This window comes from Marmota monax, unplaced genomic scaffold, assembly GCF_021218885.2.
Source record: "Marmota monax isolate L192 unplaced genomic scaffold, Marmota_monax_Labrador192_F-V1.1 WCK01_AAM20220418_F8-fsc00292, whole genome shotgun sequence".
NCBI lineage: Eukaryota > Metazoa > Chordata > Mammalia > Rodentia > Sciuridae > Marmota > Marmota monax.
Window position 1 is genome coordinate 1,426,797 of NW_026692864.1, and position 26,434 is coordinate 1,453,230.

Genomic DNA, 26,434 nt, shown 5'->3' on the forward strand with positions numbered 1-26,434 from the left:
TTTCTCCATTGTAAAGTTATTAGTTTGCTTTTTGTAACATCAATAAAATCCATTAGAAAGAAATTTAAGATACAAAGAGAAACTTTATTTCAATAAACAGGCTACAAACCCACAGAAAACGAACATGTGTTCTGAAAGAACACAGGCAGGCACTGGCTTATATAAAGTTCTGATCCACTTTCCCACCCAGGGGCGCTTTGCTTGCTAAGAAACCCAAGCTTGTGGGAAGTGCTCAGTCCTGATTGGCTGATTTTAAGTTATAGTTCATTAGTCAGCTCTGGCAGTGCTCAGTTTTGATTAATTGATCGCGGGTCACCGTGATTGATCAGGTCCAGTGGCAAAATGGACCTGGCAGTTGAAACAGGAATATTCCCAGGCAAAGGTAGCAGAGTTGAGTTGCGGTTCTCCCAGGAAGAAGGAGTACACACGTGAACCCCCGCTGACCCCACACTCAGCCTCCATTCTGAGTTTGGGCCCAGTTACCCTCTAGGGACCTTTCTGGGAGGTTCGGCTTTTCTTCAAGTCACAGTCATTAGGAACTGTGCTGTGGGAGGCTGGGATTATGTAGACATTTTACTCTCCATTAAACTTACATCTGCTAGCGTTAACACTGGTTAATGACGGCTTGACTCTAAGTTTGGTGTTTGTCACATACTGATTTTCCAGCGGCTTTATTCCATCCATAATGATTTGTTGGCGTTCTGTAAGAAGAAGCTTTCCTTCTTTATATTACAAACATAAGGAACCCTGCACTACGGTCATCCTTTACTTTCATTCTCAAATCATTTTGTTTTTAACTGGTGGGAATTCCTTCAGGTTGCCTCCTGTGTTCTTTGGACATTTCCTAGTCTTTAAGCACTTCTGAAGTTTCTGGAACAATAAACCTTCCAGTAAGGAAGTTTGGACCTTCCCTACTCCAGCACTAGAATCAGCCATTTCTTCAAAACGTCCTGCTTTTTTGTAGTAGAGAGTGGTGTTTAGGAACTCAATAGCTGGTGATCAGTGTGCTCATTGTCATTGGAATGTCATTGACCCCAGACTCCACGAGTTGATAAACCTAGGGAATGTATGTATGTGTGTGTACTTGCATGTATTCACACATATAAATTGCCCCATACATATAATTCTATTAAAAAATCATACTGATCTCTAGTTCTCATCAACACTGTAGGGTTCATTGCCCTTTTCCATATTTGTGACTTTGTTTTCTGACAGTCCATATTTACTTTGTTATAACACATTGAGAGTGTTTTCATTATGTTTGTAAAAAACAAACCTACCTACTAACTAGAGGTCCATATTTGCCATTCTTTTTATCTTTATTTGGAGGCTACGTAGTTGAAATATAGTTTTGCTGTTTCCATGGGATTGTGAACAATATTTTGAATTTTGCCAGGTTCATTTTTTTCTCTTTGTATTGTGTTTTCAAGTCTGTTAATATAGATTTCATTGTTATTTTGGGGTCATTTACAGAACAAAGGCAAAACTGGGAGAAAAGGCCACTCAGAGTAGTGTGCTCCTCCTCCAACCTTTCCAATCCCTTTTTATTCCTATTTCTCTTCCTTGGGTAACCAATCTCACTAGGTTTTGGTGTATCTTTTCTTGGTATTTCTTTTTGCAAAGATAACCAGACTCCTGTATATTATTCTTATTTCTTTTTTCAAGTACAAGGTGTAAAATCCCAAATGCTCCACTGCTGCAAAATGTGTAACTTTTTGAGCCAACACTATGTCACAAGGAGAAAATACCACACCTGATATCATGAAGGGTCACAGTCAACACAGGTATGCTAAAAAATTCTATAAAATGACCTTCAGGTTGTGTGCATAGGGTTTACAGGAAACAGATTAATTTCATGTTTAGACTTGGGTTTCTTTCCCAAGATATCTTATTGGGTGTATGCCAATATTCCAAAGTCCAAATAAATCCAAAGTCTGAAACATAATTTCTGATTCCAAGCATTTTGGAAAACGGATACTCATCCTGTGCTGTAAAAATTTTTGTTATCTTTGCTTTTTTTTTTTTTTTGAATTTAATGATTTATCTAGCCATTGTGCTGGTCAGTTACACGAGCTGCCAGCTGTACAGTAGTCCATTGTACCCGTGTGACATTCTTCACATTTACATCTCCTATATTATAGGCATTTTGGTAGTTTCCAATATTTTGCAATTCCAAAGCATTATTACAGTGAATAATCTTGTGCATTGTGTTAGTCAGCTTTTTGTAGCTGTGACATATACCTGAGAAAAGAAAGGAGAAAGGATTTATTTATTCATTTATTTATTTGTACTGGGGATTGAACCCAAGGGCTCTTAACTACTGAGCATCTCCAGTCTTTTTGGGGGGAGACAGGTTGAGTTATTTAGGTCTTCACTAAGTTGCTGAGGCTGGCTTTGAACTCTCCATCCTCTTGCCTCAGTTTCCCAGCTGCTGGGATTACAGGCATGCACCACCATGCCTGGGAGGAAAGATTCATTTAGTCTCACAGTTTCAGCTAGGCGTGGTGGCACATGCCTCTAATCCCAGTGGCTCAGGAGGCTGAGACAGGAGGATGGAGAGTTCATAGGCAGCCTCAGCAATTTAGCAAGATGCCCTATATCTAAATAAAATATTTTTAAAAAGGGTTGGGGATGTGGCTCAATGGTTAAGCGCCCCTGGGTTCAATCTCTTGTACTAATAAATAAATGAAAAATACATAAGCTCATAGTTTCAGAAGTTTCAGTCTATGGTCATCTGGCTCCAAGACAGAAATATCATGGCAGAAGGGGATGGTAGAGGACAGCTGCTCAGCCCAAGGCCCAAAGTAGAGAGTGAGGAAGGGGCCAGGGGGCGAGATGAACCCTCCCAGGGCCCACTTCTGGTGACCTACTTTCCCCATCTAGGTCTCCCAGTGTTTCAACAGTAAAGGTTTTAGGGTATGTCTTAATAGTTGGTAGAGTCAGACCTCCTGGTTAGCTTCTCTTTTTCAGGTATTCCTAACTATTCTTACGTGTATTTATTCTGTGTGAATTTTAGTGCCAGTTTAGGCTCTAGGAAAAAAAAATATTTTGACATTTTTGTTGAAATTGCATTCAATTCATAAATTAACATGGAGACAACTGACAGATTTATCATATTGAGTCATCTTTTCCAAGAACCAAAGATGACTGTTCAAATCTGCTTTTGTGTCTTTCAGGAGAATTTTGATGTTTTCTTCATACAGATTTTGAACATTTCCTACCAAATTTATGACTAAGTATTATCTTCTTCTTTGTTGCTATTGGAAATGGGCTTGTTGCACCTTATATCCCCTACCTGGTTGTTATGTCATTGAAGGCTGTTGATTTCTGTAGGTTAATCTTATGTCCTGTTACATTACCACATGTGTAATACAGAGTATATTCTGTCACATTCTACTCTATCATCTCACATAAAGAGAGTGTTGCTGTTCTATTTGAATTGATTTCTCTCCTTTTGGGGGCCTTGCGCGCTGGGCTAGAGCTCTACCCCGAGCTCTGGAGAGTCCAGGATGCTCCTGTAGCTCAGGCGGGGCCCAGAGTCACAGGGCCAGGTGAGGCTCAGCCCTTCCTTTGTGGCAGAGTTTACTAAAAAATTCTATAAAATGACCTTCATGTTATGTGTATAGGTCGTACATGAAACAGGTTAATTTGGGGAAGAGATGGGGTGCTCTGGGCTACTCATTGCACTCCCGCATTGACTAGCTGTGTCCTGGTCCCAAGCTTTGGTGGTCCCAAGCGGTGTGAGGGGAAAGCACCTATTGCTCTCCAGGCCAGGGGTCCTGCAGGCGCCCCCACCAGGCAGGGCCCTGGGAAGGGCGACCCCGGGCGGAGCTCCCCCCAGGCCACCTCTCTGGGGTCCTCTCCAGACCGGTGCCCGGGTGCGTGATCCCCGTCCAGGCCTGCACCCGGCGGTCCCAGGCCCGCGCTGCGCTGGGCGCCTTCGCCACGGGCACCTCGCGGCCCCGCCGGGCCCCGTGCTTGGCCGCAGGTCCTGCCACATGCTCAGGCTGTCCCTCGAGGGGTCAACGTGGGGTCACTGCTGCGGCAGCGCGACGGGTCCTTCTCCCCCATTTCCCCAAACGCTTGCCCAGGCCCGGCCCTGCCCAGATCGGCTCAGGCCACCCTAAGCCTCAGCCGCGGTGTGCCCCCGGCGCGGCACCGCCTACCACCTGCGTGGGAGCCGGGAAGCCGGGGCCGGCGCCGCACGGAACGCGGGCACCAGGGCGCCCGCTGGCGCCGCCTGCCGCGCGGGACCGGCACTGCACCGTTAGAGCACCGCAGATCCCGCCCCGTCGGTACCGGTACCGAGTCCTCCTCCTTTAACCAGCACCTTAGTCTTTGTGGGATCTTTAGAATTCCTTTGGGCTCCAGAGTACAGATCCAGGGCTCCAGGGATCTGGGGAACTGAAATGTCTCTGGCTGCGTTCAGCTCTCAGCCTGGGGGCTGAGTGAGAAAGCAGGTTGGTGGGAGGACAGAGGATAAAGGGAAAGGAAAACGAATGCTTTAGAATGAAGTTTTAATCTAATGAACTTTAGATGGAAATGTTAAAGGGTGAATTTTTAAAGGTTGAGATCATAATTCTCACACAAATGGAAAATAAACATGTCAAAGATTTCATTTACTCATTGATTAAGGAAGGAGCCAGTAAGATGTAAAAACTGGTTCAAAGGTGAATCCAAGGATCAGATACACATTTGGGCACTCAGAAATGTGAAAACGAAGTTGTCAGTAGGTACCAATCTGGTGAGTATCCACGAGGTAACAAGTGCACCCTCACTGTGCAAAATTTACTTGCATCTCCATGGAGATGAATCATTTATGTCACTGTCAGTTTCCTACAACACAGAGTTGTCAAGTGGCTCAGAGACAGGAAAAGTACAGACCCTTCAATAATCAGATAACCCCTGGAAAGGGCCTCTAGACAACCTCTTGTTAAATCAAACATTTTACAGTTGCTAAGTAGAAGATCTGCAATTCACACCAGATCTATGCATCTCTGTGAGTTCCAGCTCCTTTGTCTGTGCCAAGCAGTCCTTGGACAGTGAATAGTGTTTTTCAGCAATGGGTGGTATTGACCACTTACTCTTCCATTTAATTAAAAAAGTCCTTGGCCTCAGGCATTTCCTTTGGACCCTGCAGCAACCTTGTGAAAGATTCCAAAACCTCCACCCATCATTTGTTGTGTTGAGGGAGTTTTCTCCTCTGTGCTGGTGTTCTTGGAAGTCTTGAAGGGCTTAGAGCCTGGTCCCAGCCCTGGGGAAATGGCAGGAGAGTCACAAGACCCCCGCCCCCCCTGGGTTCTGGAGTGGGTGAAGAGACTGCTGGGGCCCAGGCTCTGGTCAGTTCTTTGCTGTTTGGGGACGCTGGTACAGCCAGATGATACCTTCGTCATGTAGGCGCTTCCAGACAGCTCTCTCTAACTTGAAGTCATGGTTTATGTAAAAGACCACTCGTTTCCATGATTTGTCATAGTAGTGATCAGAGAAACGCTCGTGGCCCTCGGTGATGAAGCCATAGGCACTCACCTAGGTAAAGGTGGGAGGAGAAATAGGATCTGTGGTGGCTGTCACCCAGGCTTCTTCTCGTGGGCTGACTCTGTGGCGGGGTTATCCTGGTTCTCTGTCTGGGGGCCTGGGTGCAGGTGCTTTGGATGCACACATACAGTCGTGCTCGCTGTCCGTCCTGGACAGAGGTGTGCACCCGGACCGGCCCCTGTCCTGTGCTGAGCAGGCCTAGAACTAGCCCAGAGCTATTCTCCAGTTACTCCTGTTCCTGAAGTGGAGCCTTACCTTGTCACAGAGGTGCAGGGCAGTGAGCAGCAGGAGGGCACCGGTGGTGGGGCGGTATATTCTCCAGTGGGAACCGTCCAGGGTCTTCGACCTCAGAAACCTGTGAAATACCCCAGATCCCCAACTGTCAGGAGGCTGCACGGACGAGAAGCCCCTTCGCGGAGTCTCTGCTCTCACCTGTTCTTCATGTACCGGAGAAAGTCTGGATGCAGCAATAGGTATCTGTCCAATTGCAAGGCTTCCCGGAAAGCTTCCTGGGGCCTGTGCCTGTGGTCAGGGATGATCGTTCGGGCTCGGTTACTGGCTCAGTGGGGGCCAAGTCAGGGTCACGGGCATGGCTGGTGCCCATCTCCAGGTGGCAGCCAAGGCTGTCCCCACCTGCCCACTGCTTTGTAGCCATTCACTTCATGGTTCAGCCTGGGAGGGGGGTGGTGAGGGGCAGGAGGAGGGAAGTGGGTACCTGAACCAGAAGAGGCTCTTTCTCTGCAGGGTCTGGTTCAGGAGCAGGGCTTCCAGCCACTCGTAGTCCCGGGTGCCCTCTAGGAAGTGCAGATAGTGGATGTCCTAGAGAGCAAGGACAGCGAGATCCTGGGGTGCTGCTTGAGGACCATGGGCTGGGCAGCCTGGCTTTCACACCAGAGTGCCCTCTTGCTCTCTGCTGACCTGGTGTGGATGTCCTCTCTGCCCTTGTCCTTCATGTGAACAGAACCAGAACCAACCGCAGACTCCGTCCAGACCCGCGACGCTCATCTCCCCTCTCACCCACGTGTCCCCTATCCAGAGTCTGTGGCCAGGCCAATTCCTTCTCTCTGCTCACCTCCCCTACAGGCACATGCCGGAAACCCCGACTGCCCAGTATGAGAAGGGACTGGGTCAGGGAGAAGGCGGTGAAGCCGTAGAAGGATGTGCGGGTCCCCACATCCTGTTCATAGCCTTTAATGACAGCTCCACTCAATCTGTACAGAAAGACAAAATGAGAAAGTACTGTGAGCAGAGAGGGAGACGCATGCAGTTGGTGTGGGAGGACGGGGGCCCAGGAAAGGGAGAAGTGGGGGAGGCAGTGGCTATATACTGGAGAGCCCTGGGTTCCACCTTGTCCAGACAGAGGCATGGGACACCCTGTCAAGTCCCTCAGAGCAGCCCATGTTTGCAGGAGAGGGCTGGCCAGGGGAGGCGGGGTGGGACGCCTTACCGGAACACATAGTCATGGCTGTCTATCTCCTGGCCCACGTGGGAGTTGTTCAGGATGCCCCCGTTGCCCACCACGGCACAAGTGACGCACCGCGTGCTCCCGGGGGGGAGGCCGGCCAGGAGCAGCTGCTGCTGGGGCACCGGAGGGAACCTTGACACCACCTTCTGCACCACTGGAACGAGGAGGGGTGCCTTCAGAGCCCGGTCCTCCCAGGTCTGCTGGCCCCAGCCTCCCTCGGGGTGAGGACTTACAGGAGTAGTTGAGCTCCATGAAGCCAAAGGGCGGTGCAAAGTGCTCCAGGCGGTTCCACTCGCTCTGGTTGAAGTGCCTGGAGTCCAGGAAGAGAGTGAGGTTGGGCAGAAAGAGGTTCTGGAGCCACGATGAATTGGCGGCTCTGGTCTTCAGAGAGTCAGGGCAGGTCTGTGTGCAGCAGGACACGGAGGTCAGGAAGAAGAGGCTGGGGAGGGCCTCAGTGGGGAAGGCACTGCCTCTGTCCCCTCTTCCAGTCCCAGGCTCTGCTGACCTTCCTCTCCCTTGTCTGGGCCCACTGGGGTCCTGAGGGGACCTAGGGAATGCGCATTCTCTGCCCTCAAGGCAGAGGCACCTTCGTGAATGGGAGAGGAATCGTGTGGCCTGTGTCCAGTGTGCTGTGGTGCCAGGGTTCAACTCCGTGTGAGAGTAGACACATCTGAATGCTGCCCCCTGTCCCGGGGCGTGGGAGGATAGCGGTGGGGGTGGCTGAAGGGGAGTGAAGGCTTTAGAGGCAGCTTGGCTGGGAAGACCAGGCAGAGGGTGAGACTTGGTGCTGTCTCACCTCCTGCCTGACGACCCTCCAGCCGCCTTCAGGACCTGCCGGGAGGGCCCTTCCTCACTCACACCTTCTGGTGCCGGGGGAGCAGGACTCTGGGGCCTGCTGTCCCTCCTCCCCCATGTTGGCTGTCATAGGAGGGAGGGGTATGTCGAGAGCAGGAGGTGGGCAAGGCGAAGCCGGTGGGTGCTGCCCAGCAGGGGCTCCAGAGCGGGAGCCCGGGGCTGGGACTCACCGTCTGCAGGCTCCCCCTGTCCAGGCTGTATTTTTCCTCAAAATCCCACCGAGGCTCAGACTTGAAGTTGGCGGCCTTCAGTCTCTGGCTTCTTGGCATGGTGGGGCTTGGGGAAGGGGCAGGCGGGGCAGCCAGGGTGGGCTTCTTCTTGGCCTGGACAGCTGCTGTCATCCTCGCCCTTGATCCTGTGGTCACGCTCGGTCTCCTCATCGCCCTCGGTGTCGTCGTCACCCTCCGTCTCGTGGTTGCTCTCAGTCTCATCGTCGGCCTTGGTCTCGGTCTCGTGGTGGCTCTTGGTCTCGTCCTCGTTGGTGCTGCTCCTGTGGTGGTCAACTTTTCCTCCCTGATTCCTGGACTGAGCCTCTGGGCTCTAGTTGCCACTTTGCTCTGGGGCTTCACTGTCCTTGCTGAGGTCAGCGTCCCCTTCTGGGCCTCTCTTCCTCCAGCTGTCTTCTTGTCCTCACTTTGCAGAGCTAGTGCCTCTGTCCTGGTAGAGGCCCGGTCCTTGTCCTGACCTCTTGGTGGCAGTGTGTCCACCTTGGCTGTCTCTTCTTCCTGGCTTGTAGGTGAGGCTGTGCCAGGTGCCTGGTGGGCCTCTGTCCTCCTGCTTTCTGTGGCGCTGTGGGGTATGGGCCAGGGGTGTGTGTCTGGGGCACGGGTCTCCTTCGCTGACTTTGCAGGGGTGCTCGTCCTCCATCCCATGATGGTCTTTTGTATCAAATCCCGAAACCTTTGTTCAGTGCTCTGTATATACTGATACCTGTGGAAGAGAGAACTTTTAGCAAAGAGTAGAAATAGTTCAGAAGCATGACTAGTGATAACGATCGTGCCTCAGGCCGACTTCAAACTAGTCTCCACAGGAGATGAAGGGGACGGTGTGGTCATCCGCAGAAATCACACCGTGCGCTTTGGCAGTGCACCTGGAGACTTACCTGTGGTCAGGAGAGAGACCTTGGCAACAGCAAGCTTTGGGGTGCTGGCCAGATGCCGAGACGGGAAGTGCTCCCAGGCTGGACCACCCTTCCTGCACCTACACCTGGGCCCCAGAGAAGACTGCCATTCTGGCTATGAGTTGCAAGAATGGAATGGTTCTGTCACCTAATATTTGTGTCATTTGATTAACTTCCTTTTTAAAAAATGAAGCACAGGTAAATAAGTTACATAACATCACTCACAAGGAAGTGGGAGAGGCACATCACGTACAGACCAGAGCTGCCAGCCTTCACGTCTTCTTTCTTTCTTTTGAGATGCTGGGGTGGAACCCAGGGTCTTATGCATGCCAGGGGAAGCGCTCTGCTCCATCCCCAACCTGAACCCCAGCCCAACTTTGAAAGGTTTGCCTTACAGACTAACTTCAAATATTACCGAGAGCCAAACCCTTAAAAACAAACTTTTGCTTGTTGGCATCATTAGGGAAAAAATATTTTCTCAATGCGTATTTGTCAAAAGCCCACTCTTCATGCCACATCTCACATTAGATGTTGGCGATTGCAGGTGGAAGGTCTGTCCCAGCTGTGAGCAAGAGAAAGCCTAGTAAGAGCCAGGTAGGAGACACCTGCCTGGGTGTGGGGGCTGATGGAGCCCTTGGGAAGGCTGCCCCAGGGAGCATGGAACTACTGGTTGGCTGCTACAGGGCAGAGTGGGGGCAGGGATGGAGAGCCATTGGCGTGGTGTGTGGGATCCTGGATTTGGAATTTGCCATTTGTCCACTTGTGCAGGAGGAGCTATCGAAGACTTCCAGATGGGAGGTAGAGAGGGTCCTGAAGGAGGACGGTGCAATCTGAGTTCCATTCCAAAGGCCGTTTCTGGTGGTAGGGGCTAGCGTTGTGGCTCAGTGGTAGAGCACTTGCCTAGCACGTGTGAAGCACTGGGTTCAATCCTCAGCACCGCTTATAAATACATGAATAAGCTGGGTGCAATCGCACATGCCTATAATCCCAGTGGCTCAGGAGGCTGAGGAAGGAGGATCAAGAGTTCAAAGCCAGGGCTGGGGATGTGGCTCAAGCAGTAACACACTCGCCTGGCATGCATGGGGCACTGGGTTCGATCCTCAGCACTACATAAAAATAAAATAAAGATGTTGTGTTCACCGAAAACTGAAAAATAAATAGTAAAAAATTTTCTCTCTCTCTCTCTCTCTCTCTCTCTCTCTCCTCTCTCTCTCTTTAAAAAAAAAAAAGTTCAGGGGCTGGGGTGGTGGCTCAGTGGTAGAGTGCTCGCCTAGCATGCATGAGGCACTGGGTTCGATCCTTGGCACCACATAAAAACAAACTAATGTATCCACCTAAAGCTAAAGATACATAAATAAATAAATATTAAAAAAAAAAAAAGTTCAAAGCCAGCCTCAGCAACTTAGCAAGGCATTAAGCAAGTGAGACCCTGTCCCTAAATAAAGTACAAAATGGGGCTGGGGCTGGGGCTCAGTGGTTGTGTGCCCCTGAGTTCAATCCCTGGTACCCTTATCCCAAAAAATAATAAAATAAAGGTCCATCAACAACTAAAAACATGTATTAAATAATTTTAAAAAATAAAAAAGGAAGACATATTCAGGATGCCTGGTCTGACTTCTGGCATGCAAGGGTTTAGCTCCAGGAATCATGTTTCCTTTCTCTTTTTGACTTCTACGTGAGACTGTGAGAGGTGTCAGCCACTTACATGTAACTTGGTTCAGGTGTCTTGGGAGAAACCTGAGTCTCTGACTTGAGGGGCCCCTGCACGACCCAGATGTTTGCCAGGGTTCCTGGGAGCCTTGGGAAGAACCTTCCTCCTATGGATCCTGGCCACGGCCCAGGAGGATTTCCAGGTCCTCAGTTCCTGCTGCTGTGCTCTGTGGCTGACTTTCAGGCCTCCCCACTAATCCTGGTCACATATGTCCCAAGCTCCCTCCTCCTGCTGGAAGTGTTCTGAGCTACGTTTTGTTAACAGACTTACCAAGGCTACCTGGAGGAAGAAAGGAGGAGCATGAAGCCTGCAGCCCCGCAGGCCCGAGCAAGGGTGTGAACACTTGGTTTATTAGCTCATAAGACAGGAGAACTCTCCCGAACTTCCTGGACTCTTGGTTTTCCTATCTGTAAAAATGCGCTGCTGGGAAAAGGCTTTGGGGAGCATGAACTGACAGCATGTAAAGGCACCTGGCAGAGGATGCAGCCCAACAGATACAAGTGCCCTCCCTTCTTCCCCTCAGGAGATTCAAGGTCAGGTTTGTAGTGGGTCCCAGTTCAGCCAGCACAGCTAGGAGTTTGCTTGCCTGGTCTCCGGTTCCTCAACTCCCCCACCCAGTCCAACAGTTATGCATTCATTGTTTGATTCAGCAGATATTTATTGAGCACTGCACAAGCTACTGGGGCCTCAGCGATGAGCTCAGCTAAACCCAACCTTCCCCATGGAGCCTGAGATATAAAGGGGAATGACAGATAGTCGCACAAATAAGTATCAAATTGTAATCAGGAGCTGTGCTAGGAGAGCCGGGAACAAGGGGGGTGCCCTGGACCTCGATGGACTCCAGCTCTACTTCCTGCAACAAGGTTGATGCTGAAGCCAAACAGGTGTTGATTCTGTCACATTTTGAGGTGCCTGTGTGTTCAGGGAAATGCCATCTCTCAATGCCATCTTTTTTATTCTGTTACAAACTCTGAGGAGGCAGAAGTCACCCTGGCAGCCCTCACATCATGCTGTCACAGTGCCACATCATGCCACATCAGGGCTTATGAAAGGCCTTCTGAACCCAAAAGGAAGTGGATTTAAACAAAAGGATAATAGAATATGAAATATGTACACAGGACACGAGAGAACTCTCACTCAGCAAGCTTTTACCGAATGTCTGTTCTGTGCAAAATGCTGTGTAGTTACCAGGAGCACAGACCAAATAAGGCATGGACCTTGGACCCATGAAATGTCCAGTAATTGTTATCAGAGGCAGAAGACAAAGGCATCCTTATTCTTGGAGAAATACAGGGCTAGTTCCAGACAACAGGTGAGGCAAGCAGATTACCTTAGCTAAACCTTTCCTCCCAAGGCCTCCCTCCAGGCCAGCCAGCCCTCCTGGGCTCCCTGCCGGCCTTTCTCAGCCAGGAAGATTCGCCTTTGCCTTTGTCTGGTCTTCCTGGAGGGATACTCTGGGTCCTGACTTTGAAACTGAACTGGGGCCTAAATCCCTTCAGGGTGCCATCAAAGGCGGGCCTGGTGTCCTCACTCCAGGGGTCCTGCCTCCTTGGCACCCCTGCACTTTGAATATGCCCCTGTAGAAGGTGCCTCTTCCTTTGTTGTGTGGCCCAGAGGAGTCTTTCAAATGTTGGGTAGTTCAGACCAGGAGGGAGAGGCCCTGGGGCAGGGTTGATGGAAAGGCTAAGAGGCTTCAGCCCTGATTCTTTTTCATTTCTCATTTTCTGGCCCTGGGTTCAATCCCCAGCACACACACACAAAAAAAAAAAAAGAAAAAAGAAAAGCAAAAATGGGGCTGGGGTTGTGGCTCAGTGGTAGAGCACTCGCCTGGCATGTGTGAGGTCCTGGGTTCAATCCTCAGCACCACATAAAAATAAATAAAAGCTGCATTTACAACTAAAAACTATATTAAAAAAAGAAAGAAAGAAAAGCAAAAGGGAAACTTATTCCAAGGTAAGTGTCTCAAGGAATCAAGAGCAAGAAGTGGGGGCGGGGGTTGTGGCTCAGAGCACCCGCCTGGCACATTCGAAGCCCTGGGTTCTGTCCTCATCACCACATGAAAATAAACAAAGGTTTTTTTTTTTTTTTTAAATAAAAAGCAATAAGTGGTTGCTCCCCCAGGAAGCCTGGAACCCGAGTCTCCCTCTGGCTCTGTTCTCACTTCTGCCCCCTCTGCGTTGGTTTCTCTCTCTGTCCAGTGAGTCAGCGCTGAGTCTCCTCTCTCCAGCCCACATCATGGATGAATGTAGCAGCCACCTGGTAACCCCCGTCCTAGGGGCTTGACTCTTTGCTCCCAGATTTTTAATCTTGGTAGAAGGATTTGGGTTCCATTTCCTACCCAGTGGTCTGGGTCACACAGTATGTGACATCCTAGGGTCCACCCTCTGCACAAGAGGATGACCATTTCAAGAGGAAGAGGGGGTTATAGGTTGGGAAGACACCCCCGAAGTATCCATTATGAAAGAATACCCCTCAGGACACCCCGGAAGACCCAGCTGATCAGGCTGTGTCCTTGGTGACTCACTCGGTGGATGGAGGGGGAGGGTCGAGAGCTGCCAGGATGGAGCTGACACTTGTGCTGAACTGTCTGGGCTCTGACAGTTCAGCACAAGCTCCAGCCCCAGCTGTTGGCTTGGTTCATCAGGCGGCTCTGGCAACCAGTGAGGCCCCTTGGTGGATTCACCCTAACCCTGCAGCTTACTCCTCCCCTAGAGGTCTCGGAGAGTTTTTTCTCCCAAACTCTTAGCACCCTGCTTGAGGAACTCTGGTGAATAACGTTTTCCCAGCCTGCACATTTTCCTGGATGTTGCTGTCTGGCCAAGGGCACCAATAGGCAGCGGCTGGGGAGAGGATGAGGCGGGTGGTCTTCCGCACCGCAGACTGTGCAGCACGGACAGCCGGCCCTCTGCACAGTGGTCACACGGCCCCTGAAGACATACAGCGTCCCTCTCTAGAATCGGTCTGGAGGCAGGAGTGGCCTAGTGACGCCCAGAAAAGACAGTTCTGTTTGCAAACGCTCCGGTTGCTTGAAAACTCGTTGACATTGTACAGGAAGTCGCAGCAGTAATCCAGGGAGTGACATAATTATGTGATTTAAGATTCAATTTTCAATAATTAAACACACCTATGATTGTTAGGTTCACAGGTGTTTATACAAGCATTTCCTTATTGTTACACGTGGATTTACTGAATGCTAAAGTGGTGTGAAGAAGCTGAGTATCCTGTTTTCATTTGTTCAGATCCTGAGCCATGGGCAGGGCTGGGGCAGGAGAGCACTTTTCTATTAAGGGCATCTAGTCCGGAAGGACAGGGGAAATAATCATGGACCACACTTAAGGAAAAAAAAATCATAATTCTGATCTACTGGGGAGGTAAGAAAAAAAAATGGGCTGGGGATGTGGCTCAAGCGGTAGCGTGCTCGCCTGGCATGCATGCGGCCCAGGTTCGATCCTCAGCACCACATACAAACAAAGATGTTGTGTCCACCAAAAACTGAAAAATAAATATTAAAAATTAAAAAAAAAGAAAAAAAAATATTGCATTTAATCATCAAGAGGCTCACACAGCTCTATTTGATAAAAGTAGCACATAGAAGAATGTTTCACTGCAATCTCCTCTCTATTGGTAAAAACATCCCCACTGGGAGGCTGGAGGCAAAGAAATGGCAACAGGTTCAAAGTTCATTTATGCCTGAAGTCATAAAGCAACCTGGTAACCAAGCAAGGTTTTCCTAGATTACAGCCTACAGACAATGGGATCCGAGGCTGTGCCAGAGGCTGTCTGAACTGAAGTTTGAGAATACTACCCCGGTCAGTGGTCACCTGTAATGGCGGCAGGAGTGGATTACTTCTGGAGCATAGGAAAGTGGTCAAAAGACTTGTGATTTCCACAGTAGTTTTGTACCTGGGCTCCCGAGCTGTGGTTCGGAGACTCCCAGTCAGCTGTCTGCCATGTCTGTCGTCATGAGTGGCCAGTCACACAAACGGGCGTCCCCTCACGTCCTTGAGTCCTGGGCTCTCTAGGCAGTCCTGGTCATCAGCTCTGCCTCTCTGTCCCTCTCTGTGATGCCAGTTCCAGCTGTTTCTCCTGGAAGGGAGGCAGACCCGCCTTGGCCGCTCCTGGGTCGCCTGACTCCTGCTGTCCAGCCCTGTTCCAGGGGCTGCTCCCGCCCCCCTCTCTTAGCCAGACCTGTGGGTTCCAAGACTCCCCTGTGTCCACGTAGCTGTCCCAGTCCCCCCTGGAGTTTGGTAGCTCTTTGGGGTCTCCTTTCCTATCTGAAATGAAAACAGCTGCTCTGCTTTGCTTTTCCAAGTGGCAAGTGTATTTTCCCTGGGAAATCCCGAAAAGTTTTAGATGATTCAAAGGTTTTGAATGATTTTTCAGTGGGCCGCTTCAATGGCTAAAAGCTGTACAACTGCCTAAATTGCCTTTGTGGGTTGAAACCTTTGCTGGAGATCCGTGTTTTGTTATTCTGAGTGTTCTTTTTCAGGTCAGAGCTCGTTCATTTGGAGAGTTACTAAGGGGATGATGTATCAAGGGAAGGGGAAACGTTCAGAGGAAACCTTTTTAAAAATAAAAATTGTTTTAGTTGTAGTGGACACAATACCTTTTATTTTTATGTAGTGCTGAGGATCTAACCCAGTGCCTCGCACACGCTAGGCGAGTGCTCTACAGCTGAGCCACAGCCCCAGCCCCCCCCAGAGGAAACTTTCGTTTGCTTTGAACCCTTCAATTACAGAAGGGGAGATACTAATGGGGACAGAAGAGGAAGAAAAGAAAAAAATTCAGAGGAAAAAACGAGGAAGCAATTCCCGAAGCACACCCTGCCTAGGGCTCCTCAGGCGCCCTCTGGGATGCCTGTCTCCTCAATGGACTCACTGGGCCAGAATGACAGTGTGTTGGTTTAAAAGTTGGGTGTCCTCTCTCCATAAAACACACCTCCTGTCCACAGGCAGGGTTCGCCCCTGACTCCCAGGCCTGAATATTGTGAGAGTTTAGGAGAAGATGCAGAGTAGGGGTGGTGGTGGGCAGGACCAAGCCTTCCAGGGAGGAGGTGTTTTAAACAACAATGGCAAGAGTCACAGACACAGGGTCGTCAGTACATGGTGCTAGGAAAGCTGGATATCCACACAGAGAAGAATGAAACGCGACCCTCGTCCCTTCCAACTGACAGCGGATCGAAGATGCTGGGGAAGTAGCCAGTGGCACAACTCCTGCCTAACGTGCCTCAGGCCCTGGGAGCCACCCCTAGCACAGGGGAAAAGGGGAAAGGATCAAAGACCTAAAGGTAAAACCTGAAGCTGCTGGAAGAAAACATATGGGACATGTTTTAAGACATTGTTCTGGGCGATTAATTTTTTGGATAAGACCCCAAAGGTACAGATGACGAAGACATAGACAGACAAGTGGCATTATATCAAACTTAATATGGGGCTGGGGCTGAGGCTCAGTGGCAGAGCGCTTCCTAGCATGAATGAAGCGCTTCGTTTGACTCTCAGCACCACATATAGATAAATGAATAAAATAAAAGGTTCATCAACATCTGAAAAAAATTAAAATATGCTCTGCACACATAGGAAACCATCAGTGGAGCGCAGGATGACATACAGAATGGGAGGAAATACTGGAAACTATCCATCTGACAAGGGATTAACATCCACAGAAGAAGACAAGGTACTCAAACGGCAGCAAAAAACGTGAATCATCACTTGAAAATAGCAAATGATCTGAATAGACATTTCTCAAAAGAAGGTACACAAACGGCCAAATATGTGAAAAATTGCTGAATGCCACTGATGATGAGGAATGCAAACAAAACAGAGGTGATCTCAGCCCAGTTTGAATGGCTATAATTAAAAAGGCAAAAGATCACCGCCAGCAGCGTGGATGGATTCCCCTTTACAGAGAACCGTCTGAAGGCTCCTCAGCCAACTAAAAGTACCACACCATAGAATCCAGCCCAAGGAACTGAGATCTGTGCGATCAGAGACCTGCGCTCCACGTTCACTGCAGCTGTATTCACAAGAGTCAAGGCATGGAATCGGCCAAGTTTTCTCCATTGGTGGATGAGGGGGTGAGCAAAGGTGGTGTGTGTAACAATGAGAGGTTGGCCAGCCGAAAAATGGGGGTCTGCCATTTGTGGCAACATGGGTGGGACTGGAGGGTGTTAGGTAAGTGAAATAAGCCAGGCACAGAAGACACACATGTTCTCACCACGGGAAGCTTCAGAAGCTGATTTCATAGAGTAGAGAGCAGAATAGTGCTCAGTAGTGGAAGGAAGCATGGCCAGAGAGGAGATGGACACCAAAATGCCACTAGATGGGAGGAGTAAGGAGGAGGAGGAGTGAGTTCCAGTGTCCACAGCATGGGACAACTGGTCGGCAATGACATATATTTTGTAAAGGGCTGGAAGAGAGCTGTTTGAAGTTTCCAACACAAAAACGTGATACATCCTGCCTGGCCAGGTGCTGGGGGCAAGTCACCAAACCCTTTGAGCCTCCATTTCTTTATGTATTAAATGGGATTCTTAATACCTGTCTCATAAAACTTACCATCCAATGTATAGAAGGCACTTTATTTTCCTTTCCACATTTTTTAATGGTGCCTTATGGACGTGCAAAATGATGTGATTTGTCGTCACAGATCCATGCATATCCATATATGCACACAGGATAACAGCATGATTTGGACTTTTATTACCATGCCGTACCAAGGTAGGCTGGTCAAACTTGGACAATTGTCAGTGCTGGAATGACACAGTGACAGATGCCCAATCAGCTTCCCTTTGGGTCACCATGTCCAGAGAGGACACTTGAAAGGGATAATCAGCCCAAGGCTGGGGGTAAACAATATGTCATTGACAGCACTTAACCACTTCAAGTTGAGAGGTCAGAGGACAGCAGGTCAGCCATGTTATTCAGAAACGTGGGGTCAGTGCCAAAAGAAACATCAGAATAGTGGAGTAGTAGCCTTAGGGATCAGGGTCCCGGGGTGGGGAGGACACTGAGGTCTGCCCTGTGGGAGGTAGGCCTCAGCATGGTAGCGTTGGTCTTTAGAACTGTGCACGTCTTGTAAACAAACATTAAATATTGAGGAGAGGGGCTGGGGTTGTGGTTCAGCGGTAGAGTGTTCGTCTAGCACATGCGAGGCCCTGGGTTCGATCCTCAGCACCACATTAAAAAAAAATGAATGAATAAATAAAGGTATTTAAAAAAGTTCAAAAAAATATTGAGGAGAAAAACTGAAAACAAAATGAGACATTGAAAATCCCATGAGAATTAGAAAGCCCCACGCAATGTTTATTTGGCAAATATTTTCTTAAATGACTGGCCATATGCCCAGCATAGGATGTCTGTTAGGGACCAACAGCTGGGTCACCCATCTTAGAAACTCAGCCTACCAGGGAGATGGACATGAATATCCACAGCTGCAACAGGTGTCACAGGCATGACAGCCTCAGTCACATGTGTGGGGGCGGTGAGTCGACTCAGGAAGACAGCTGTGTCTGGGAGGCCTCTGAAATGGGAAGTGACACCTAAATTGAGCCTTTTTTCTCCTGAGTCTTCAGAAGTGAGGGAGGAAATGTGTGCTCACTGAGACACAGGGGTGTCGATCTCCTATAACCCCATCCTCTGCAAGAACGCACTGTTAGTCCCGCAGGCGTGAGCTGCCAGGTCCCTGTCCGGTGCAGTTGTCTAGTGTTCTGGAATGTTATTTAACTATTTTCCTCCCTGCACCCGCTCACCTCCCCTAGCAGTTAAGAGTCTGTTTCATGTTCAAAATTTGGTGAAATAAGGCCCGGGGTTGTGGCTCAGCGGTAGAGCGCTCACCTAGCCTGTGTGAGGCCCTGGGTTCCATCCTCAGCACCACATACAAATAAATTTTTTAAAAAAATTTAAAAATTGGTGAAATACATAAAATGTCTTGGAGAAGTTAGGAGGGAGGAGGACTTACTACTTCCCACTGCCTTGTCCCTTCCCTGGAAAGACTTGCTCTGGTTGGGGGAGGGGGGAGAGAAGGAGAGGGATCTGTGTTCAGGGGATCAGAGGCCACTATCCCCTGCGGCAGTGATCTGGGGGTCTGACACTTCCCCAGAAAGGAAATGGTTGTGTGCAGAGCCTTGGGAGATGGGACCACAGACAGGTGGACCTGGGGGAGCCCAGGGACAGGCGCAGTGCTGCTTGGCAGCAGCTCCACCAGGGGCTAAGAGTCTGCTGCCCTCCCATGCTTGGCACCGCTTCAGGTCCTGGAGCCCTTGGCAACATCCTGGGATGGGTCAGAGGGGGAAGAACGCTGAGGTTAAGTTCTCCTGCAGCCTGGAGAGGTCCAGAATTGGAAATCAGGAGGTCACAGAAAATAAGGTTGTGTTTCTTTCTTTCTTTTTTTTTTAAGAGAGAGAGAATTTTAATATTTATTTTTTAGTTTTTGGCGGACACAACATCTTTGTATGTGGTGCTGAGGATCGAACCTGGGCCACACGCAACCGCTTGAGCCATATCCCCAGCCCCAAGGTTGTGTTTCTTATTCCAAAACAAAATAAAATGGAAAGCAGACTCCATAGATGTGTTTTTAAAGCTTACGGTCAGTTATCCTCTCTAACATATTTATACCAGGCAGCAGAGGGTGGCTTCAGATCACATCTGCACATCAGCCTGCAAAACCTAGCCTGGGACCAACACCTTCACAGTTTGATGCACTTGACCTTGTCCTAAGAAGATGTGAGAGGAGGCCCGTAACCTTGGTCTGAGGTCACAGAGCTGCTCTAAGTCCCTCTTCTTCACCCCTTCCTCCATCCTCCTTGTGGCCTAGTCCCGCAGATCTGGCACTCTTGGCTCGCTCTTCCTGTCTGTACCGTCCCTGCTCAGGTATCCTGAACTCTGACCCCGTAACTGTCCCCCATCATCCAGGACATCCAGTGGCAGAGTTACCTGCATCGAGCACAGACTTGAGCAAGTCATCCCGAGCTCTTAAAGTTCTATAGCATAGAATAACGTCTGAAAATACTTTGGCCTGCTATTTAAGGGCATGAGTTTATTCTTGCATTTATCTATGCTCCTGTGCTGTGTTCAGGACATGCTCAAAATGCCGAGGAAATAGAGACAAATAAGAGGCTGCCCACAAGAAATGCGTGCTCTGGTGGGAGACGAAACAAAACTCTGGGTTTGTTGAACCTGAGGAGCTGAAGGGCAGAGCCTGGTGTTGGGGCTGAGAGTCTGGACGGCAGCCAGCTTGCCTGGGATGCACTTGTGACCAGACTGTCCTGGGCATGTTATCTTCTCTGTAACAGGGAGTGGTGGTGATGATGTATCTACCTAAGAAGCCTAATATGCAGCAGCCGCCGAGACCAGGCCTGGCACACTGCAAGGGCCACACCGGTGCTGGTTGATCAGCCACCGACGACTCCCTCCTGAGCATTCTGGGCCACCACTCACACTGTTCCCTTGGTTTGCATCATCCCTGATGGCTGAAATGTCACACAGTCATTAGGCTTCTCCGTGACATTCTCACTCCGACTCCCCCTTGGATTTGGTCCTCCCTGTCTGCTTCGTGGCACTTGTCACATGTCCTGCCTGCTGCCTACTTTGTATGTCTCTCGTTTTCTTTAGACTTTGCATCTCTTGAGAGTCAACACACAAGGGAAATAGTGGAAGAATGGCATTTGGAGCCAAAGTCCCCTAAGTTCAAGTATCTGTTTTGCTATTTTCTGGTTGGGTGGAATCAGTGTTAACCTTTTTGAGCCTCATATTTGAGATCTTTCAGAAAGAATAAATATCCTGATGTTGGCTGTCTACCAAGGAGTACACAGACAGCTCCCGGGTAGAGGTGCTCTGGAAACATCTCCAGTTCTGAAATGTTAATGATGTGTCATGAAAGTGGTTGTCGCCACCTTGATTTTGACCCTCATAAATTAAGGTAAGCTTTTTAAAACTCCCTTTTATGTCTGTTTTTTTTTTTTTTTTTTGGTTCTGGGAATTGGATCCAGGGGCACTCTACCACTGAGCCACATCCCCAGCCATTTTTAATAAGTTTTATTTTTAGAGAGGACCTCACTAAGTTGCCAAGGTTGGCCTTGAACCTGTGATCCTCCTGCCCCAGCCTCCTGAGTATCTGGGGTCACAGGTGTGTGCCATTGTGCCTGGATTACGTCTGGTTTTACTGTTACCCTCTTCCCAGAAGCACTGTGGGACCAAGACTGAGGAGGGTGGACCATGGCCAGTCTCTAAGGTGCAAGGCTTGTGGTCACGTTTTGCCTCTTCCACTCTGCTTCCTTTTCCTTTGACATGCCTCTCAACGTTCCCTTTCTTCCTGCTCCCAGATTCTCTTCACTTTGAGATTCAGTGGTTAGTCTCCCCCTGTTGGACTTTGTGTCAGGGTCATTTGCTTGGGAACTCTCTCTGTATCCCACCCTAGGTTGCCACTGCTGGTCAGGCCAAGATGGCACCCACTCCACCTTCCCACCCACCCAGTTCACCTCTGACAGACTAACGGCCTTCACATACCAGTCTCATGAGGCCACCGCTGCCCGCATGCCCCGTGCAGCAAGCCTCTGTCCCCACCCTGCTGCAGGGCCAGCCCTTCACTGCTCTGGGGCCAGTTTGCTATGGCTCGTCAAGGCCAGAGGACTCGTTTTAGGATTTCCTCACCCACCCACACGCCTTTCCCCAGTCCCTCATCTGAGCCCTGCTCGTCTCAAGTGCCACATCCTCTGAGAATCCTTCAACAGAGAATTTCTAGGGAGTCTCTTCCAGGGACTCCGTATGGCACTTGGTTCTTCTGTTAACCATTTGGGAACTTAATTATGTAAACAGTTTATTGAGCAGCATAATATGTTTCCCTTTTTCCCATTCCTTAATGGAAACGGGAATGACTCCAAAATGTTATAGTCACTTTTGAGGCTGAAAATTCAGTCTTAGGAGGCTGAGAGTGTAGCTCAGTGACAGAGCATTGCTTAGCATGTGCAGGGCCTGGGTTCACAGTACCAAAACAAAATAACCAACCTAAAAACCCGAGACTTGGTCTAAGAAAAATTACAATACAATCTGTCTCCTCTCCCCCGCTCTCTGTCTCTCGCCCTCGCTCTCTCTCATGTCTCTGATCTCCTTGAGAGATCTAGGTGTCCTACGTGGTTCAGAGCTCCTCTCCTGTTCCCCCTGACTGAGGCAGGAGGATCGCAAGTTCAAAGTCAGCCTCAGCAACTTAGCAAGACCCTGTCTTTAAATTAACTTTTAAAAAAAAGCAGGGGCCGTCGGGGGCGGTGGCCGGGACTGTGGCCCAGAGGTAAAGAACCTCTGGGTTCAATCCCTGGTACCAAAAAAAGAAAACAGAAAAGTACAAATGGTTAACAACTTTAAAAAGAGCCTTAGCTTCCCCAATAAACTGGTAAATGAAAATTTAAAAAAGAAACACACTTTTGCCTATAGAATGGAAACCCCCAAAGCATTGAAGCTCCCCAGGGTGGCCATATCTGGCGGAGAGCTAACCTTCTCGCCCCCTAGTGTTGCCTTTGGGGAAAATGCTTTGACGTCTCCATTAACATTTCTTATGGCTGTAATCATTGTCTTGGCAATCCCACTGCAAGAAATCCATCTACAGAAATGCTAAGGAAATGTACAAAAGGAAGTGAAAAATGAGTGACAATCCCGTTGCCCACCCCTACGTCCAATACCCCTGTGCTAATCAATAGGGCTTGGCTAAAGAAACCCTATCAGTTCTGCAAAATGCTATGCAGCTATGAAAAAGAAGGGAGAGGGAGTGGGGCTGGGTGTTATCTCAAGGCAGAGCGCTTGCCCAGCATGCCTGAGGCCCTGGGTTCCATCCCAGCACCACAAAATAAATAAATAAATTAATTAATGATAATAATAAATAGTAATCTATGAATCAATAACATGGAAAAATGTCTACCATAAGCGTGATTTTAAAATTGCCTTATAGCCAGGCCTTGGATGCCTGTAATGCAGCTACTTAGGAGGCCGAGGCAGAAGGATTGAAAGTGTGAAGCCAGCCTGGGTAACATAGCGAGATCCTGTCTCAAAATCAAAAGGGCTGGGGAAGTGGCTCAGCGGTAGAGCACCTGGGTTTAGTCCTCAGTACTGAAAAAAATCATTGTCCTGCGGCACAGTAAGTATGGTGGGATACATAGATGAAGGTGTTACATAGCATAAAGGAGACATACTTGGGATACAGGATCAGAATACCTGGGTTTAAATCCTGGCCCTGAGACGTTTGAGCAGTGTTATTTAGGTGACTCAGCTTAGCCCTCGGTGTCTCAGCATCCTCATAATAACGAGAATTAGTTAATGAACATAAAGCATTTAGAATAGGGCCTGGCACACAATAATGCTGTGGAGGTGGAAGCTATAATCATAATACCAAAGTATCAACAGTGATCAGATGTGGGGTGTCACGGGGTGACCTTCACTTCCTGCCTCTCTTCTCTGTATTATTTTTAACTCTATGAGAACACACATGCAAAACCAAAAGAAGAAAAAATAATTTTTTTTGAGTCTGGAAGGAAAAGGGCCCCTCACTGCCAGAGGTGTGTTTATTTTCTAAGGAAAAATGGCTCTGTCTTTTTGGAGGACTGACTTGGGGCACAGAATCAGAGCTACCTCCCTCAGTGGAAGCTCTGTTTCACTGACAGACTTCTCAGGGTGGCATGGTTTTAAACACATGGAACAGCTGGGACGCGTCTTTTGCTCTAGGCCTGTGAGAGCGAACGCTGAGGCTGCTGGCATTACTCACAGTCCCAGAGGGGAGCTCACCCATTGTCCACCTGTGCTCTCTGCTGACCGCTCCATGAGTTCTCAGCTCCCGCCTCCATTTCTGCCCCACAGGAGCCTGGTGGTGTCCTTGGACCTTGGTTCTCCCACTGCCACTATCTCCTCCATCTCCCTAGGGTCCATTTCCCTTGGGTCTTCCTGACCAGTGGTTCTTGACATCTCTGATCTGACACCTTCACAAGTGGCTCAGAGGTCCCAAGGCTCCCTGGGCTACAGTTTTCAGGCCCCCTCAGGGGGACAGGAGGAACCTGGAAGGGTGCGACTCTTACCTGGAAGGCTTCGTGCTGGGCTCCTTAATGAAGGAAGGCAGGGTGAAGAGGAAGAAGATCAGCGCGGCCACAAGCAAGGGCCACACTTGGCCCAGGCGACTGAGTCTCCGTGGGCAGGACCTCATGCTGGTGAGTGGGGCCCTATAGGAGATTTCTCCATATCCTGGGGCTGGATGTGAACAGGGACGGGCTCCCCGCCCAGGCCTCTGGTCAGGGAGTGTGCACCCTGTCTTCACCGGGAGCCACTGTGGTGAGTGCGGAGGCTATCAGTCTCTGCCAGGGGAAGAGGAACCGCCTTCGCTGCTTTATGAAGGCTTATAGGCTGGCGTGGCTGCAAGGAAGAGAAACTCCTTTTGTTCAAACAAGTTCACCTTCCTTTTCTGTCTCTGAAGCCAATTTCTGAATGCAGAGCTTCATGAGGACTACATCCATGAGAAGCAAGCGCACTTTATCAAGTTCCTTGATCTGCCCCCCTCATCCCTAAATGGGAAAAGCAGAGGCCTGTGCCTCTGGGCTGTCACAAGGACACCGGAGATCACCACATGCAGTAGCGCCTTGTTTATGGGAGGCACCGGCTCTCGGTCACGTGGCCTTTGCACCTTCCTCCTCCTCTTCTGAAACCTTGTGCACTGCACCAGGCACCCATCGTGCATGGAACCCACCGTGTGGGGCTTCACGGGCCCCCAGGGCGACTTGCGTATCCACGGGAGGGACCATGGTCCTCCCCATTTCACAGTAAAGGAAACTTCCTCTGCCAGCCAGCGGTCACCCAAGACCACAGTGCGCTTCTGGCTCCGGGTCCCCATCTGCCCAACCCAGAGATTGCATTCTCCACCGCTGCCCAGCAGCCCTCTGAGAAATTAGCACCGCCTTGATTTTAGAAAAAAAAGAAAGAAAGAAAAACAACATATTACTCTTGAGTGAAAATTACAACCCAGGTCAGTGGGGTGGAATAACCCACAGTTCACTTCCCGGTTCTCAGGCTCCAGCCCAATGCTGCCAGGTGTGTGAGGTCCAGGAAAAGACTCGTTTTAGGGGAACTGACTCTAGGCATCATAATTCTTATGTTTGATAAATCTACTTTTGTCTCTCTCCTTTTTAAACTGAAACTTTCAACTTTGGTCTTCTTTGTAAACCATCCAGCAGGGCGTGTGAGAACTTCGATGCAGATAAGAGTTGTCAAAAGGTCGTTTGCAGTGAAAAGTGAAGCAAGAAGACGATTGTCATTTCCTTTCACTCGTGAGAGAGGCAGACCAAGAGAGAATGGTCAAGAGAGGGTGCAGAGGCTCAGGTTAGAGTAAGAATTGCTAAAAGGCATTGCAAACTGGGGCAAAACTGGTTTTTCCACATCTTCTGTAACTTTTTCAAGCCGAGTTGGGTGTGAAGGGCTCTGGAGAGGAGTAGGACTTTCCCTGGAGGACCTTGAGCAGGGCCGGCTGTTTCACCTGAGTGGCCACCGCTCGTCACTTCACGGCCTCCGATCTTCACCTACAGACAGAGAGTATGTGTGTGTCTACGGCGCCCACGATTTTGAGTTGTAAATCTCCGAAAGGCCAGGGCCTCTGGAGGGACGCCCTGCACCAGCAAGTGTGCCTTGGAGTCATTCCAGGGTGGGACTTCTTGAAAAGCGTCAGCCATTGGATCCTCTCTGCTCTGAGCGACATTGGATGGCTTAGAGGAATCCTGGATTAAGTGAAAGGCATTTCAACTTTTGGGAGGTTGAAAGCCCCACAGAGGAGCTGGTGGTGTAGAGGAAGAAAATTTCTTTTCCTCTGCCTTTCTAAGTTCTTGGAGGGGGACCCTGTCACAGGTGGCCTGTGACAACTCCAGCTTGTGTTGGATTGTCAACTCACATGGAAAGGCAGGCAGAGGGGAGGCAGGCGGGAAATGCGTGGGTGCAGCGGTCACCTCCGCAGAGTGTGGCTGGAGCTCCCTCCACCTGTCACCATTCTTTTTCTTTATAAATGTAATTTTCCCTTGAAAAGGACAACTTCAACTCTGCTCTTAGACCTTTTGCTGGGCCTGCTGTTTCTCAAAATAAACAGTGGGAAATAATTCTGATGCCAAAGAGGCATATTTTGAGGGGTGGGGTGGCATATTTTGGTCTTCTACCTTGAGGGGCTGTGTGCTCAGTGCCCTTCTTTTTTTTTTTTTTTTTTTTTTTTAAATATTTTTTATTTTTTAGTTTTCGGCGGACACAACATCTTCGTTTGTATGTGGTGCTGAGGATCGAACTCGGGCCGTACGCATGCCAAGCGAGCGCGCTACCGCTTGAGCCACATCCCCAGCCCTTCAGTGCCCTTCTTATGTTCCTGATCTTCTCAAATTCTGTACTCAACCTCCTGAGCCGCTGGGATTACAGGCGTGCCCCACAGAGCCCAGCAAGAGCCTACTTTTAAAGACGATATCACAAGCAGATGTGTTCGATGTTTATCACTGTGTCTGGGCATCAGATGAGACATTATCTCAAAAAGGATGCAATCCTATGTAAGCCTCCAAATAAAGGCACCGATACAAACTGTGAGAACCCAGGAAAAAGTCAGAGCCAGCAGTGTCTAAATAAATGGTGTAGGAACCCGGCTCCCTTCTCAGTGGCTCTGTGGACCTAGACAGACCACGGGAACAAGAATAACCTGGGATCGGGGCTGGGGCTGTAGCTCAGCGACAAAGTGCTCACCTAGTACATGAGGGGCCCTGAGT

The 26,434-nt window shown here is 49.4% G+C and overlaps 1 protein-coding gene and 1 long non-coding RNA gene across 4 annotated transcripts in view; one reads left to right on the forward strand and one right to left on the reverse strand.

Annotated features, from left to right (window-relative positions):
• Positions 1 to 26,434, forward strand: part of LOC124096050 (uncharacterized) — a 59,530-nt gene that overhangs the window by 17,242 nt on the left and 15,854 nt on the right. The window lies entirely within an intron of this gene.
• On the reverse strand, positions 4,501 to 24,485 carry St6galnac1 (ST6 N-acetylgalactosaminide alpha-2,6-sialyltransferase 1). 3 transcript variants are annotated; one of them, XM_046449564.1, is made up of 10 exons: positions 23,735 to 23,844; positions 14,590 to 14,772; positions 8,026 to 8,785; positions 7,234 to 7,402; positions 6,983 to 7,154; positions 6,608 to 6,746; positions 6,251 to 6,354; positions 5,968 to 6,057; positions 5,791 to 5,890; positions 4,501 to 5,526 (listed from the first exon to the last, which is right to left on the reverse strand). In XM_046449564.1, exons 3-10 carry the CDS (start codon positions 8,725 to 8,727, stop codon positions 5,341 to 5,343), a joined length of 1,662 nt encoding a protein of 553 aa, XP_046305520.1. In that variant the 5' UTR covers positions 8,728 to 8,785; positions 14,590 to 14,772; positions 23,735 to 23,844; the 3' UTR covers positions 4,501 to 5,340. The 3 variants fall into 3 exon arrangements, with proteins under 3 accessions (XP_046305520.1, XP_046305518.1, XP_046305521.1); XM_046449562.2 differs by lacking the exon at positions 14,590 to 14,772 and having other exon boundaries at positions 23,735 to 24,485; XM_046449565.2 differs by lacking the exons at positions 14,590 to 14,772; positions 23,735 to 23,844 and adding an exon at positions 8,958 to 9,139.

Excerpts from the sequence above, each read along its gene's own strand:
- St6galnac1 (XM_046449562.2), bottom strand. The coding sequence starts at position 23,859 with ATGAGGTCCTGCCCACGGAGACTCAGTCGCCTGGGCCAAGTGTGGCCC. Across the intron at positions 7,155-7,233 it reads CATGGAGCTCAACTACTCCT|TGGTGCAGAAGGTGGTGTCA; the intron begins GTAAGTCCTCAC and ends TCCTCGTTCCAG. Across the intron at positions 6,058-6,250 it reads AAGAGCCTCTTCTGGTTCAG|GCACAGGCCCCAGGAAGCTT; the intron begins GTACCCACTTCC and ends CCCTGACCACAG.